The sequence below is a fragment of the Zonotrichia leucophrys genome, chromosome 6 (assembly GCF_028769735.1).
Source record: "Zonotrichia leucophrys gambelii isolate GWCS_2022_RI chromosome 6, RI_Zleu_2.0, whole genome shotgun sequence".
Lineage (NCBI taxonomy): Eukaryota > Metazoa > Chordata > Aves > Passeriformes > Passerellidae > Zonotrichia > Zonotrichia leucophrys.
Window position 1 is genome coordinate 31,365,229 of NC_088176.1, and position 15,956 is coordinate 31,381,184.

General features: G+C 42.0%; 1 protein-coding gene across 9 annotated transcripts in view; it reads right to left on the reverse strand.

Moving 5' to 3' along the window:
* The window catches only part of PRKG1 (protein kinase cGMP-dependent 1), a 372,326-nt gene that overhangs the window by 133,859 nt on the left and 222,511 nt on the right, over positions 1–15,956 (reverse strand). For all 9 annotated transcript variants that reach the window (XM_064716167.1, XM_064716161.1, XM_064716163.1 and 6 more), the window contains one exon: positions 1,092–1,197. In XM_064716167.1, coding sequence (XP_064572237.1) covers positions 1,092–1,197 — 106 coding nt within the window. The remainder of the gene's footprint in view (positions 1–1,091; positions 1,198–15,956) is intronic.

A 15,956-nucleotide genomic window follows, 5' to 3' on the forward strand; every position in this document is an offset into this window, starting at 1 on the left:
TGGGATGGCTGAAAGCCTCACAGCGGCCTGGGCCTCCCCTTCCCTACAATTCCTGACATTTCCTTCCCTTTGGGATCATTATGGTGACATGAAACACTATCTGTCTGTAAGGAACCACCTGTTCCTTACACTGTGGCACTGGATTTCATGAAATCATGGAATGGCTTGGGTGGGAAGGGGCCTCAAAGCCCATCCAGTGCCACCCCTGTAAAATACATGTAAAAAATATATGTCAAAATATAGTAATTTTTCATAGAATCATAGGATGGTTTGGATTGGAAAGAACCTGAAATTGTTTTCCCTCGCCATGCCAGGGACACCTTCCACTGTCCCAGGCTGCTCCAGGCCCTTCCCAATATCCCATCTAAATTTCCACTCTGTCATTCTGAAGCCATTCCCTGTGTCCTGTCCCTCCATTCCTTGTCCCCAGTCCCCAGCTCTCCTGGAAGGGCTCTGAGCTTTCCCTGGAGCCTTCACCTCTCCAGGTGAACATCCCCAGCTCCTCAAATAACCAGGATTATTCATTATTGATCCTATCCAGCTTAAATCTCTGAAGGAACCTTTGGGAAAATTAAAATGGAATGAGTGAAAATTTTGTTTTGCTGTCTTTATGTTTATGTTACTCATCCAACCTGCATTTTACAGCAACCTAAAGCTCTGCTTTCCTAAAATCTGCCATTTTACTTCCAGAAGCACAAGAACACACCCCCAGTGGATCTGAACCAGTTTAAACCCCAGATTTTTCCCTTGAAAGGGTGTTTTTTTTGTAAAATTGTGTCTTTTCTGACACACTTTGAATGACTCATATGAGAGCTTGTCTCTCACCCCTCAGCTCTGGGACTCTTTGCCAATGAATAACTCACAACAGGAATGAAACTCCCCCACAGCAAAGCTCCCCCTCCTCTCAGGAGGATGGGCAAACAGCAAATAATAATCATCAGAATCATAATAATAATAATAATAATAATAAAAACTGAAAGAGATGAGAAGGAAACAAAGCAAATACTTCACTCACAAGAAAAAAAAATAAAAAAAGGCAAGAGAGGACGGCAATTTCATGGGATTTTTGGATAAATAAACAAATGCCATACCTTTTCAAAAATTCCATATACTCAGTATGCTTGATGAGGCCAGTCCTCATCATTATTGTTTGAAAACATTGCCGATCAATAGCCCAAAGTTTCACATTTACGAGAGCTGGAAAAAAAACAAGACAAGGGGAAAACGTGATTAGCAAAAAAATGTCCAAATTCCTGTTGTGAACTGCAGAGGAAAACGATGTCATTGGGAATGGGGAGCAATGCAAACCAGGAAATTCAGGTGCTGGACATGAAGCATGCACTGAGAGGATTGGGAAGGTCCTGATGTAGGCGGTGGATATGGGGTTTTGGAGAAGATGGCCTGGAAGCAGCTGTGAGAGGAGCAGAAATCTAGGAAGGCCAAAGGTGAGCAAGGATTTGGGGTCAGTTCATCACACCCTGAGTGATTTTGGGACACTTTTAGTGCATTATCCAGAAAAATCCATTGAGGTTTCGTCCTGGTCCCAAGGAAACTTCCAGACCCAAGCCCTGATTATGAACCAGTCTGATAATGAAACACCTCCCAGCTGGGGAGGTTTTGAGCCATTCTTTTCCAACTTTACTTTTTGGGTCCCTGCCGATTTCTAAGATTTCTGAGTCACTCACCAAACACCACATCCTATTCTTCCAAAGGCAAAACTCCATGGTTAAAAAAAAAGGGAAAACCAGTGCACAGAGAGCAGAACCCCAAAAGGTCCAGTTTTCTTTTCAGCTGTGGCTTAGAATTTGCATTAGCCATAAATGCTTGAGTATATACAGTTTATAATAGGGCTTCTCCTTAGAGAAACAATTTGATTAAAACTATTCCCAAGACCTCTACACTTGTATTAATTTCTTTTTATTTTTTCAGACAGTGAATGCAATAAATTCCATCCTCGTGCCCCCATTTGACTGTAGGAAACAGCACGAAGCAGAGAGACTTTCAGCAAAATATTTACAAATATTCTCACTGATAAAATCCATGAAATGAATGGGCTTTGATTTGCTGCTCCTTCAGCTCCCAAACCTCCTCCTTAATGAGTTTTTATCCCTAACTGCATTTGCAAGATAGAAAAACCTTCAAAGTGCAAACTCAAAGATTTCTTCCTGACTTGCACGGCAGAACAGCCCTTAAAGCTTCTTCTGGTTTTCAATACAGAAACTTCTTTTGGAGAAGAATTTTTAGTTTTAAAATCAAAGCAACACCTGCAGGGCTGGGCACTGCAAAGCTCCCTGGGCAGCCCCTGCCAAGGCCTGAGCACCCTTTGCATGCAGGAATTGCTGCTGCTGTCCCAGCTGAGCCTCCCCTGGCCCAGCCTGAGGCCCTTTCCCCTTGTCCTGTCCCTGTTCCCTGGCAGCACAGCCCAATATCCCCTGTCAGGAATTGTGGAGAAGTGTTACTCTCTCATTTTACAGCCACAACACACTGTTCTATCCTATATATTTTAATAAAATCCTATATATTTGGGATATTCTACATATAGGATACATATGTTCTATATGTTTATTTACATATATTTATATATAATATTTATAAATTGTATCTATTTATATGTAATACATAAATTTGATATTTATATATAATATATAAAATTATATATTATGTATTTATATATAAAATCTATAAATAATATTATATATTACATATTATATATTATAAATAAAAACCTATTATATATAATACATAAAAATATATATAAAAATTAATATAATATAATTAATATAATAACATAAAATATTAATATATAATATAAAAATATAATGTAATTATAATATTGAACTATAAATATATTAATTATATACAGATTATATATATATTATATTTTTATCTATAATATGTATATATATTTGTGTGTATATATATGTATATGCATATATATAAATATATATATGTACATACACAACCTCTGTGTGATATCCTCCATATTCTAATAAATTCACATACCAGCCCCACACAAGGTCCAAGCAGCCCAGGAAGTTGCTGAAGTGCAGACAATGCACTTGTGTATTAATTAAAGCACTAATCACACCTTATATTCTCATTTCTCCTGCCTTAATGACAAACAGCTGCTTTACTAAAGGCTAATCAGGGTAGAGATTTAAATGTCAGCAGGACCCTTATAATCAGCATGAGCAGCATCTCCTGTTGTGCTGGAACCCCCTGTCAGGGCTGAAGAAACAGGAGGAATTATGTGGGATTTGATGCCTTTAAAGATTTCAAAGTTATCTGTTTACGAGTGCCCTGTGATGAAAAATATATTTTTGGGATGTGTCCCACAAATTCAACATCTACTGGGAATTAGAACAGACACAGAGATTTCCTTGCCCATCCCTCTCCACAGAGCCTATGCTGGAAGTAAAATATAAAATATCCCATTCCCTGACTGCAGGAGGCACAGCCAGAAAGGAAAATGAGAAAGAAAATTATGGAAGAAGATGTGTCTGCAACAGGAGTTTCCCTTCTCAATAATCTGAAACATCATCCTGCAATCTGAGCTGTGATGCTACAATTTAAGTTTATTGCCTCTTTTTACACTTTTTTTCTCAGCAAAATGCCATAGCTGGGGCTCTGATCTTTGGACACACAACAAAATCACTGCTCATCCTAAAACCCCCAGGAGTTTTGGGCAGGGACACCCAAACCTGTGATTTCTATAGGGCTGCAGCTGTAGGAGCTCTCCAGGTGAAGGGATTGGGCACTGCAGAATATTTGAATTGCACATTGAAGCAAAAAATTGATGGGAATTTCTTCATTTGGCTTCATTTCTTCTCATGGACACAGTGGCTGAAAATCATCAGCTCCTTTTTCCCTTTCTCACATGCAAAGGCAGTGAAATGAGGGAGAGAATGCAAAGTTTTAAGTTAAATATTTACAGAAGAGCAAGAGATTGATGGGAATTTCTCATTTCTGACAGATTTCTGCTGTGGTTCTAGGGCTGAAGTAAAAGGAAATGCTGCTGGAGAAACAGAGAAGAGCTGAGGCAAAGTGTCAGGATTTACTGGGTCAGAACTGGATGGAGGTGGAGATGTTTTCATTAAAGTTTAAATTGAAATGCTTGCCATGGTTAAGCCCTAATTTGTGATTGAAGCTGACTGAAATTATCTAAATCAATGATTTCAGTAAATGAATCAAACCCTTCTCTCCATCAACACGCCTGATTAAGGCAAATTTAAAAACTCAATAACCAATTTCAAACTTCTTTTCCAAAAAGAGCTATTTCCACACTTTTCTTCCTATTTATTTACGTGGGAACCCATGAAATTATATCCTGATTGAAAGGGGTGAACATATCCCAAAATCTGGGATATGTCCCAGCCTGTTCATCCATATCCAGAGCCTTTTCTTCTCCAGGCTGAACAGCCCTGAATCTCTAAATAACAGGGATTATTCATTACTGAACCTCTCCAGGCCTTAATTCTCTTTATTTTCAACACTTCCATCACACTCCCAGCCTGCCAAAGGACAAAATTTGGACTGGTTTGCTTCATTTCTTCTCATGGACCCAGTGGCTGAAGATCATCAACTCCTTCGCATGCAAAGGCAGTGAAATAAGGGGGGAAATGCAAAGTTTTAAATTAAATATTTACAGAAGAGCAACCTAAACACTGCTGATGTTTTTTAATCTGATATATTTTCTGTTAGATAGGTGGGGAAGTCCTGAATATTAAAAAATCCTTGAAATCAGGGCAGCCAGCAGGGGCATTATTTCCCAAATGAAATGCAATATTCACAAGGCCCTGCATTCTTTGAGCATCTTCCCAAGTTTTTTATGTGCTCATTGAAGCCTTCCCAAGTTTTTTCAAGGATCATCAGGTGAATCATCCCCAGCCCAAGTGCTGCTGGCAGCGTTACCAGAACTGAAAATTATTATTCCTTTGCAACCCAAGCTGGAATTCATCAGCTCACTTTGCCTTTTGGGCTATTTTATCCCAAAAATTGTTTGTTTATCTGCCCTCAGGCAAAGGAACTGCCACAACTTTGTGTCCTCAAGGCTTTTTTTGGCAGACAGAACATCAAATTTCCACTCCTATTTAACCCTCCTCTCACCTGGGCTGGGTTTTGCAGGAAATATTGTGGAAATTAGGGAAACACAGCCATTTCCAGGTGTTTCTGGTGCCTCCTGTTTCAGGTATGAAATGATGATAAAAGCATATTTAACTGAACAGGAGGAATGGAATTGATTTATCCCACCAAACACTCTGGGAATGATGAGGGAGGCTCCAGAATACAGCAGGGAGTGATGCAGAGGATGCATCCAAGGGCTGGAGCAGGAATAAATTCCTTTATTCCCACACGTTTCTGTCCCAAATTTCTAACAGCACTGGCACAAAGATGGCTCCATCCTGACATCCCATTTTCCAGGAGTTCCTTTCCCATTATTCCCCAGGGAGGTTCTGGCAGTAGGGAAGGAGTCAATTAAATTAGGCTGAGGATAAATGTAAAATATAAAATAAAACCTCCCACTGCCAGGGGGTGGGGTTAGATGGGATTTTGGGAAGGAATTGCTCCCTGGAATGGATTTCCCAGAGAAGCTGTGGCTGCCCCTGGATCCCTGGAAGTGTCCAAGGTCCCATGCCTGGAGTGTTTGGACTGCCGTTCAATCCCTGGTCTCAGAGGTGACAAATGATAAATGCAGGTTTTGTCAGGGGGAAAGGAAGCAGGAAGGATGTGGGACATCCAGGGAGCTCTGCTTTCACTCCAGTCAGCTCCAGGAAGCCAAAAATTCCAAGGAAGTGTGTAAGGTTTGCTTAGGAATAACACCCGCCTGGAGAAGATCAGAGAACACCAAGAAAGAAGCCCGCGGAGGGACTGGTTATTTAACCAAAACACTGGGTTTACTATAAATAAAATTAAATTGAGATATTAGAAAATAGATTTTTACTCCAGTCAACTTCAGGAAGCCTAAAATTCCAAGGAAAATTCCAAGGAAAATTCCAAGAAAATGTGTAAGGTTTGCTAAGGAACATCACCTGCCTGGAGAAGATCAGAGAACACCAAGAAAAGAAGCAGAGAGAGAAATTGTTATTACCAAAACCACCTGGAGTATTACATATAAATATAAATTAAATAGAGTATTAAAAAAAATAGAGCTTTCACTCCAGTCAGCTCCAGAAAGCCCAAAATTCCAAGGAAGCGTGTAAGGTTTGCTTAGGAACAAGACCTGCTTGGAGAAGATCAAAGAAGAGCAAGGAAAAGAAGCGGAGAGAGAAATTGTTATTATCAAACTCAGCTCTTGAATAAAACCACCTGGAGTATTATATATAAATTGAGTATTAAAAAGGCACCTGAAACTATTGAATTTTGTAGTATTAAACAGATCTGACAACATCTATTAGCCACTATCAGCTGGAGCAGGTGCTGTGGAGGATCCTTGGATTTCTCTTGGAGTAATCCAACCTCCTGTCCCAACATGCCACAGAAAACTCCGATGAATTATTCAGGAATAACCTCACCCTGGGTGATTTGATCAGCTGAAGGCCCCTGATGTTTGCCTGGTGTTTGTTTTTCTCTAGCACCATTCCCAATCTTTGCTGTCTCCCTGAAATCTCTCCATCCTCTCCTGCAGCCTCCAAACCCCTTAATGAGAAGTGCTGGCAGGGATTAATTAAGGAAGTGTTCAATTATATCAGGCATTTTTCCTTGGAATTTCAAACCACTTGTACTACAACCCCTGCTAATTACCCGTCCTGATTTGCTCTTTTCAAGCTCTTATTTTACATAACCTTTCCCTGTCACCTCTTATTCCTCCCAGCTCTGCTCTTCTCACATTCTTACAACACAGAGGTTTGCCCAGGTTTTTAATTAACCCTTGTACAAGCTCCCAAACTACTTCAGAAATCTTCTTCAGTCCTGCACACTGAAAGCTGAAATAACTCAGGAAGAACAAGCTGGAGGCCACAAGAAATACTCCCAAATCCTATTTGGAGTGTGATGGAGAGTGATGTGTGTGTGAGGGGAGATTAATGGAAAGGCAAAAAGGATCTCGGGCAGGTCAGAAGTCTCAAATTAAAGAACTCATTTAGTTCACTGACTGTGAGAATGGGGTGAGGGAAAATGTCTCCAGTTATTTGGGGAAGGAAAAGGGGAAAACAACACAAATCTCTCCTGGAAGGTGGAGATTCAGCCTGGGAGACATCGGCTCACTGACATGCCAGGAAAGGGGAATGAGAAAAGCAATAAATTCACATTTAAAAGAGATCACAAATCAGTTCTAGCTCCTTGCCTACAGGAGCTCCAATCCCAAGGAAAATTAATATTCCCAATTAAAGAGGGGATCTTAACACAGCCCGGGGTTGGAAGGGAAGGTGTTGATAAATGGAGAAGTTGATGTGAGGGACCATTAAAAAAGGGAACAGGAAGAACAGCATTAAAAAGACAACTAAAAAGTGCAGTTTGTTTTCCCTCCATAACCCTTGGGCTTTGAATGGGACAAAATTAAAATATGCTCTGAAGTGATGGCCCCTAAAATGCCAAAATAGCCAAACTGCAGCTGTCTGGGTGTAAAACAATGCGAAATATCTCTTTTAACAGGATGTTAGGAGCAGAATGATTCTGCTGAGCAACAGGACACACAGAGAAATGAAGGAGTTTTGGACTAAATAATATAAAATAAAGTAGTGGAATGAGAATGATTCTGCAGAGCAACAGGACACACTGAGAAATGAAGGGGTTTTGGAATACATAATATAAAATAAAGCAGTGGAATGAATTATTCTGGCATTGTAAGACTGGTGAAGCTGAACCCCACAATCCCCTCCACAGAAATGACAGGAAGAAAATGGAAATAATCACAACACTGAGATGCTTTTACATCCCAGGGACAACTCCTTGTCCCTTGTCCAAGAGGCTCCAGGGCTGGGGCTCCCATTCTCCAGCGGGGATTTGGTTTTACCAGGAAAAAGACACTGAGGAAAAGGGATGGAGGGAAAAACCACACATCCTTCAGGGAAAAACCACACACCCTTCTGAGGCTGCAAGGAAAATAATCTCACAGGAAAGCCATGGCATGTTCTTGACCTTCTATTTTCTCTCCAAGCCTGAAATGTTGTTGTATAAATCAGATCCTCTCTCCATTTAAATCAAATCTTACTCAAGCTTCTAAGATCTACTCATTTAAACCAGATTTAGATGAGATGTGAGGATTTAGGATTTTAAACCAGATTTAGATGAGGAGTGAGGATTTTGTATCCTTGCCCCACACCCAGCTGTACATTTCCTACAAAATGTTGCCCCCATCAACCTGCAATTGAACACCAAACAGAATTAATCCATTGCTCCCATCTGAAAACAAAGCTAAACTTCCAGCTTTGAGCTGCAATCCCAATAGTTTGAGGAACACAGAGCAGTTAAAGTGGGGCTTGACAGCACACTGATGTCGCAGACATCTTTTATGGAAAATCCTTTCCTTAGGATTTTTCCTCCTGAGTAGCTGAGAAGCCTCAGCAACAAAGCATACAGAAGCCCTGTGTGACCGTGTTCACAGGGGTTCTTGGATTAGGGAAAAGACGAGGATCTGGCTCCATGTTTCACAAGGCTTGATTTATTATTTTATGATATATATTACATTAAAACTATACTAAAATAATAGAAGAAAGGATTTCATCAGAAGGCTAGCTAAGAATAGAATAGCAAAGAATGATAACAAAGGCTTGTGGCTCGGACACAGAGTGGGCTGTGATTGGCCATTAATTACAAACATCCAACATGGGACAATCAAAGATCTGCTTGTTGCATTCCACAGCAGCAGATAATCAATGTTTACATTTTGTTCCTGAGGCCTCTCAGCTTCTCACGAGGAAAAATCCTAAGGGAAGGATTTTTCATAAAAATGTCTGTGACAGCCCTGAGCAGTGGATTAATGCAGCCCCCTTTGTGCTATTTAAGCAAAGCAAAACCTTTAGGACAGACCTTTACAAGCCAGGGATAACAACCCAGGGATTTTACAGGATGGGACAGGTTTCTATCCAGTGTGGAAAACAGGGAATGCTCAGGAGAGAAAAATCTGAGCAGGGGTTATTTAATCATTGTGTAGGAAATGCTGCTCTTGGGAAATAAAGCATTGAAACACAAGGAATTGCTGCAAAGTTAATTTAGCTAAGTAGCTCTTTTTAATCACACCAAGAGAAGATTTTGTGTTGTTGGGGTTTTGAGCTGCTTTATGTTCCCAGTGTGTGACGGTGTTCACAGGGTTTCTTGGATTGGGGAAGAGATGAGGATCTGACTCCATGTTTCAGAAGGCTTGATGTATTATTTTATGATATATATTACATTAAAACTATACTAAAATAATAGAAGAAAGGATTTCATCAGAAGGCTGGCTAAGAATAGAATAGCAAAGAATGATGACAAAGGTTTGCCGCTCGGCTCTCTGTCCAAGCCAACTGACTGTGATTGGCCATTAATTACAAACATCCAACATGGGCCAATCACAGATCCACCTGTTGCATTCCACAGCAGCAGATAAGAGAAAAGCTGGGGTTTTTAGGGACTTCCTCTATCCAACAAATCCCAAATCCAAGGAGATCCCATCCCCACAGGAGTTCTGGGATAACAGGATCATCACAGATTCCCAGACTGGTTTGGGTTGGAAGGATCTAAAATCCCATCCAGCCCCATGGCAGGGACACCTTCCACTATCCCAAGCTGCTCCAAGACCTGTCCAACCTGGCCTTGGACACTGCCAGCTTAGAGATCTTTTCCAACCTGATGGATTCTCCGGCTCTAATTCAATCCTGCTGCTGTGCAGCCTCAATATCGTGTCAGGTTTGACATCCAATTGTGTTTTAGCCCACTGGCTTTTTATTCCCAACTCTGCACCTATCTCTTCCTGAAATGAGCTGATCCCTGGGATTTTCCTTGCTCCTGCACTTGGAGAGCTGTGGACCACCACAACCTGCACAAAGAGCAGCAGAAGGTTCTGAGGAGCAGGGAAAGGGAAAAAAAAGGCAATTGTGAAATACCACAGGAGAGAATTGTTGTGACACCCCAGGGTGGCACTCTTGTCACTTCAGAGCTTTTATGGGGTGTCTATTCCAGAAGTCAACATGGGGAAGCTCTGTAGGGTGGCAGGAGCAGGTCTGGATCCAGCAGCACTTGGATCACACGTGGTGGGAGCTCTGGGAGGTGTATCTCCACCAAAACCAAAGGGTGGCAAAATCCTTCCTGTGGCAAAGCAACACTTGGAGAGTGGGGGACAAGGAGGGCACTCCCATCAACACCTATCTGCTGCTCCAACCCCAACTGGGAAGCAGACAGAATCCTAAAACCATAGGGTCAGGCATCACTAAGGCTGGAGAAGACCTCAAGAACCAACCAAGAACCCAGATCCACCACTAAAGCACTAAATAGAGCCACTGGCAGTGCAAAAGGCACACAGCTTGCTGGAATCCAGCTGAAATCCAGCTGTTTATGGGCAAAAAGAACAAATAAAAAAAGACAAATATCAGGAATTTCTCTGCAAAGGGGGATATAAAGAAATCAGGGCAACTTTTGTTGCAGATTTCAGCCATGACTCCCAGGGCTGGGAAAACAGCCCCAGGGTGCACAGAAAGAATTGGAAATTCCTCTTTTTGCCTGCTTTGTTTCCTCTGGGAGATGATTTCCCCTCAAATGCTGGGCTGGGGTCACTCCCTGTGCCACAGCAGCACAGGGAGGTTCCCACCTTTATTTCCACATCACATCCACCAGAGCTCCAGGAGCACCTGGACAATGCTCCCAGACACTGGATGGGATTTTTGGGGTGTCTGGGCAGGGCCAGGAGCTGGGCTGGATGATCCCTGTGGGATTCCCACGCAGACATGCAGATCCCACCTGCAAGAGGGTTCCCCAATTCTTCCCTCAGAGGTCACACATCAACTTTGGGAAAAACCCCGAGCCCCCAAAGGTTGCTCCTCCAACCACCCCATGAGCAGTGCAGGTGAGGCTGGATTTCCCTGGCTGGCAGAGTGGTTAATGGGATTCATGAGGAGCTGCTTTTCCAAACCATTAAATCCATAATACCAACAAGAAATAACACCGTGTATTCCATCAGGGAAACTTGTGGGGTTTCAATAAACGCTGCCAGGGACAGCTGGAATAAAAACATTCCCCGTGCATTTACAGGAGTTGTTCAGGGCCATAACGCTCCTCTGGCTCTTGATTAATACATGTGTCAAATAAAAATGCCTTCCTGATATGCAGAAGCATCATTCCATCATTGCAGAGGGTTCTGACTCAGGTGGAAACGCTGTTAACTGAACATTGACTGTGGTAGTTGGTGTTTTGGCTGGAATGCTCAGAAATCATGTTAAAAATGGAATATTGAGGAGCTTTTCTCCTTCCTCTAATAGCATTTATTAATTATTTTGAAATGTCTGCAGTCCCCAGCCAGCAGCCACTTTCCATAATGCACACAGCACTTGCTGCTGCATCCCAAAGAGAGCAGTGAACGTGGTTAAAACACACTAAAATCTGCCTTCCCTGGAAAATTTACTCATGGATTTCAGAGAAAATTACAAGCCAATGCTGCTGTTCAGGAGCTCTTATTTTTTGAGAGCCAGCAGTGAGCTCAGCTGTTGAGGGAAAACAGACATGAAACACTGAACTAACAAGTGTGGAGGTATAAAATATGGATTAAAGCTGGATTTGGTTGATTGGAGTTGAGAAGGAGAAGGTTGGAAGGAGCAGGCAAAGGAGAGGTGGCCCTGACAGGGAAACCAGGCTCAGGTGAACCTCAGGAGAGCCTGATGGAAATTTAGATAAACCAAGATAAACTGAGGTAAAGCTGGGGCAGGCACAGGTAGGAGAGACTGTGGCAGATGGGATCCCAGAATCTCAGGATGGTTTGAAGGGGACCTTAAATCCCACCCAGTGCCACCCCTGCCATGGGCAGGGACACCTTCCACTGTCCCAGGCTGCTCCAAGGCCCAAAGTCCAACCTGGCCTTGCCCCTGAACTCCAGCACATGGCAGGGATGGTTCTGTGGGTGCCCCCATTTCAGGGTGGGAGATGAGGGACACTGAGGAGAATCTGCTCCCCTGAGCCACAGGGAAAGAATTTCCAGCTCCTTTCCAGCAATCCAAGCAGCTCGGCCTGTCCAAGCACAGATTCAGAGCAACCCCAGGGAGCACCTCAGGAGAGCCTGGAGGGGCTGAGGGAGCTGTCAAGGGGCTCAGCCTGGAGCAAAGGAGGCTCAGGGGGCCCTTGTGGCTCTGCACAACTCCCTGCCAGGAGGGGACAGCCAGGGGGGGTCGGGCTGTGCTGCCAGGGAACAGGGACAGGACAAGGGGAAAGGGCCTCAGGCTGGGCCAGGGGAGGCTCAGCTGGGACAGCAGCAGCAATTCCTGCATGCAAAGGGTGCTCAGGCCTTGGCAGGGGCTGCCCAGGGAGCTTTGCAGTGCCCAGCCCTGCAGGTGTCCCAGGAAGGGCTGGAGGTGGCACTCAGTGCTCTGGGCTGGGCACAAGGTGGGCACTGGGCACAGCTGGGACTCCAGGGGCTGGCAGGGATCCTCCAGCCTCAGGGGTCTTGGAATTAATTCCTCCCCTAACACCAGGAGCTTGGAGTTCTTATTAAACAAGAGGGGACCTCCTTCAGGTGCTTCAGCAACCTGGAAACAGGAATTTCATCCTCCCTGCACCCTGAAACCCTCCTCTGTGTGATTTCTGCACTAACATTAAATTCTGCCTCTTGTTGCACATTTAACCTCTCCCCAGGGCCACGTTTCAAGCATTTATTTCTCCTGATTCAGGGCATTGTAAGGTGCTTATGCCTCAAGATCCTGATCCTGTGAGACACAGGGTGTGCTGGACAGGCTCCAAAACTGCACAGAAATGAATATATAGATATAAAAATATGTAAAGAGAACAAGGGAGCAGATTCCAGCAGCTTTACTTATGTACTTGCAGCTCCCTGGAATTCCACACATTCATTGGATCATATCCTAAAATTATTAGGAAATAATAATGATAATAGTAATAATAATGGCAATAATAACAGTAATAACAGTAATAATAATATCAGTATGCATTATTATAGTAATTTATTGCATTAATGAATAATATAATAATTATGATAATTCTGTTTATTTGTAAATTATCAATATATAATAATATAATTGTAATTTATATATTATTTTATATTAATACATAATATATAATTATTTATAATAATTATTATTTAGAAATTAGTATCATTTATAATTATATGAATAATTTGTAAATTATTTTATATTAGTATGTATTATTATGTATTGTTATATATTTTACATATAACAATATGATTGTAGTTATTATTTTATATTATATTATATTATATATTATTGCTATTATATATTATATATTGTAATATATTATATATTATTATCTACCATTATTACTATAATTATATTATTCTATTATAATTATTATCCAAAATAATCTACAATTGACTAAATGAGGCCTTTATTGAGGATTAATTTGCTCTCTGCAAATCTCTGACATGAAGGGTGAAATCAGACTGAGCTGAGACACAGCCAGAGCAGCAGCACCAATCCCAAAACCAACTGGTTTTCCATTACTTCCAGTTATTCCTTCCCATGCTTCTGTTAGGATAAAGTGGGTGCTTATTGAACCTCAGTGATTTTAACCAGGGAGAATTTCATCCTTAATGTTCATTTTTACAGCTTTAAAACTGGGTTTTGTGTTCATCAGAGAGGAGCTGGAAGGTTTATTAAACATGGAGCCTCTGTACAAATTCTGGTGGGAATTCCAGCAGAACAGGCTGATTTTAATCGAGTTTTAATAGCACAGAGCTGAAGGCAGCTCCAGTTCATTTACTGAGGTCTGGGAGTTTTGAGAAGTTGCTTTTAATTTGGAGCTTGAATTGTATCTTCTCCTCACTTTCTCTTCCATAAAGAAAGCAAGATTTTGTCCTACAGATTTCTACAACAAAGAACAAGGACAACTCACCAGAGTGGAAAAATATATTCAGAACTAAATATTGCAGAGGAATGAAGGGTTTGAAAACTCCATTGCCTTAAAAAGACAGGAAAAACAGCAATAATGAACTGGCATTTAAAGGAAGCTGCATTTAAATCAATCACACAAAGATGGGGAGTGAAACCAGAACCAAGGGCAGGCACAAGTGCTGGAAAATCCATAAATTAAGATTATATATAAAGTTGCAAGGTCTTATTTTAAGCTGAAAATTCTCAGGAAAATTCACTGAAAAGGACAAGACACGTGGGAAACTGCCAGGTCAGAATAACTGAGTGACCTCAGCTGGATCCTTTTTTTACCCCAAACTGTCTCATCCTTAAAGCAACCTTGATCCCAAATAACAATCCCCCAAAGAACTGCTTTTCTGTTAAAAATACTCCAATTTAATCCCCATGAAAATGAAAATTCCCAACATCCACCCCATGGTCAGCCTTAAATATAAAACAAATTAGGAGAGAAATGAGGAAACTTGAAAGGAAATGAAAAAGAGCAGGGAAAAGGGAAAGTAGAAGTTAGTGGTGGCATTAAAAGCATCTCATTGCATCCCTGAGAATTTGGGAAGAAATATAAACCAGATATCTCCAAAATTACATGAAATGGGCAATAAAAAAGTGTGAGAAGGAGAAAGACAATCCTTTACAATGCTGATTGTACCTGGATGGGGGAAAAACAGGGACAAACCCATGGTGAGGGACACAACAGAGATTTCTGAGGAGCACCAGGGAGAAGGTTGAGAATAAAAATCTTTCCCAAGAGAAAAGGATTTTGCTGAGTTTGGGATGCCAGGATTTAAAACAAGTCTGAATCAGGAACAGACCCCCCTGAAGAGACCATTCTGCTTCCAGTCAGGAGAAAAAGGAACCGAAGAGGAGTCAGGAAGCACTTCCAGAGAATACCTGGGATAAGGGATTGGCTTTGATACACCTGAACTCAGGCTTCTCACAGGATTATTTCAGCACATGCCTCTCACTGTGCAATAAAGGCAAAAAAAAGAGGTGGAAAATGCTGGGGAAACGACTCCCAGAGGCTTCAAGAGAATTTCCCACTGTGCCTGGTCTGATGTCTGGAATCACACAAATCAGCAAAAATTGGGTATGAATATATCGAAGGGGTCACTGCTACTCTTGCTGAGTGTAGGAGTAGGAAATGAGAACCTTGGTTCCCCAAACCAAGGGGAAGGGCTGGAATTGCTTCCCTGAGCATTCCAGAGGGATTTTTGATATGGTCTCTTCATAAATGCTCTCAGGGAAACTCAGGAGGGTTAAGGACACCAAGCACCCAAGAATTCTGGGATGTGCAGGGGGATTCCTGCTGTCCAACATGCTCTGGAAAAGAAGGGAAGGTGAGGGTGAGGAAAGGGGATCAAACTGGGTGATGACATAAAACCTGCTGGTAAAAGCCAAAGAGGAGCTGCTGGACACTGTAGAACCCACAAATCAAAGTGAATTTGGTGCAGTAGAACCCACAAATCCAACAGGATTTGGTGCAGTAGAACCCACAAATCCAACAGGATTTGGTGTTAAACCAAAGGGGATTTGGTGCAGTAGAACCCACAAATCAAATGGGATTTGGTGCAGTAGAACCCACAAATCCAACAGGATCTGGTGCTGTAGAACACACAAATCAAATGGGATTTGGTGCTTTAGAACCCTCAAATCAAACAGAGTTTTGGTGCTTTAGAACCCACAAATCAAACAGGATTTTGTGCAGTAGAACCCACAAATCAAAGGGAATTTGGTGCTAAATCAAACAGGCCTTGGTGCTGTGGAACCCACAAATAAAGTGGGATTTGGTGCATAGAACCCACAAATCCAACAGGATTTGGTGCTGAGGGCTGGAAAATGATGCATGAGGGGAGAGCTGAGCTGAGCAAGCTCCAAATTAAAATTCTTGCCCACAGAGACAAGGCTGTCGTGGCTGGGCAGGAGCCACCACACAACGCC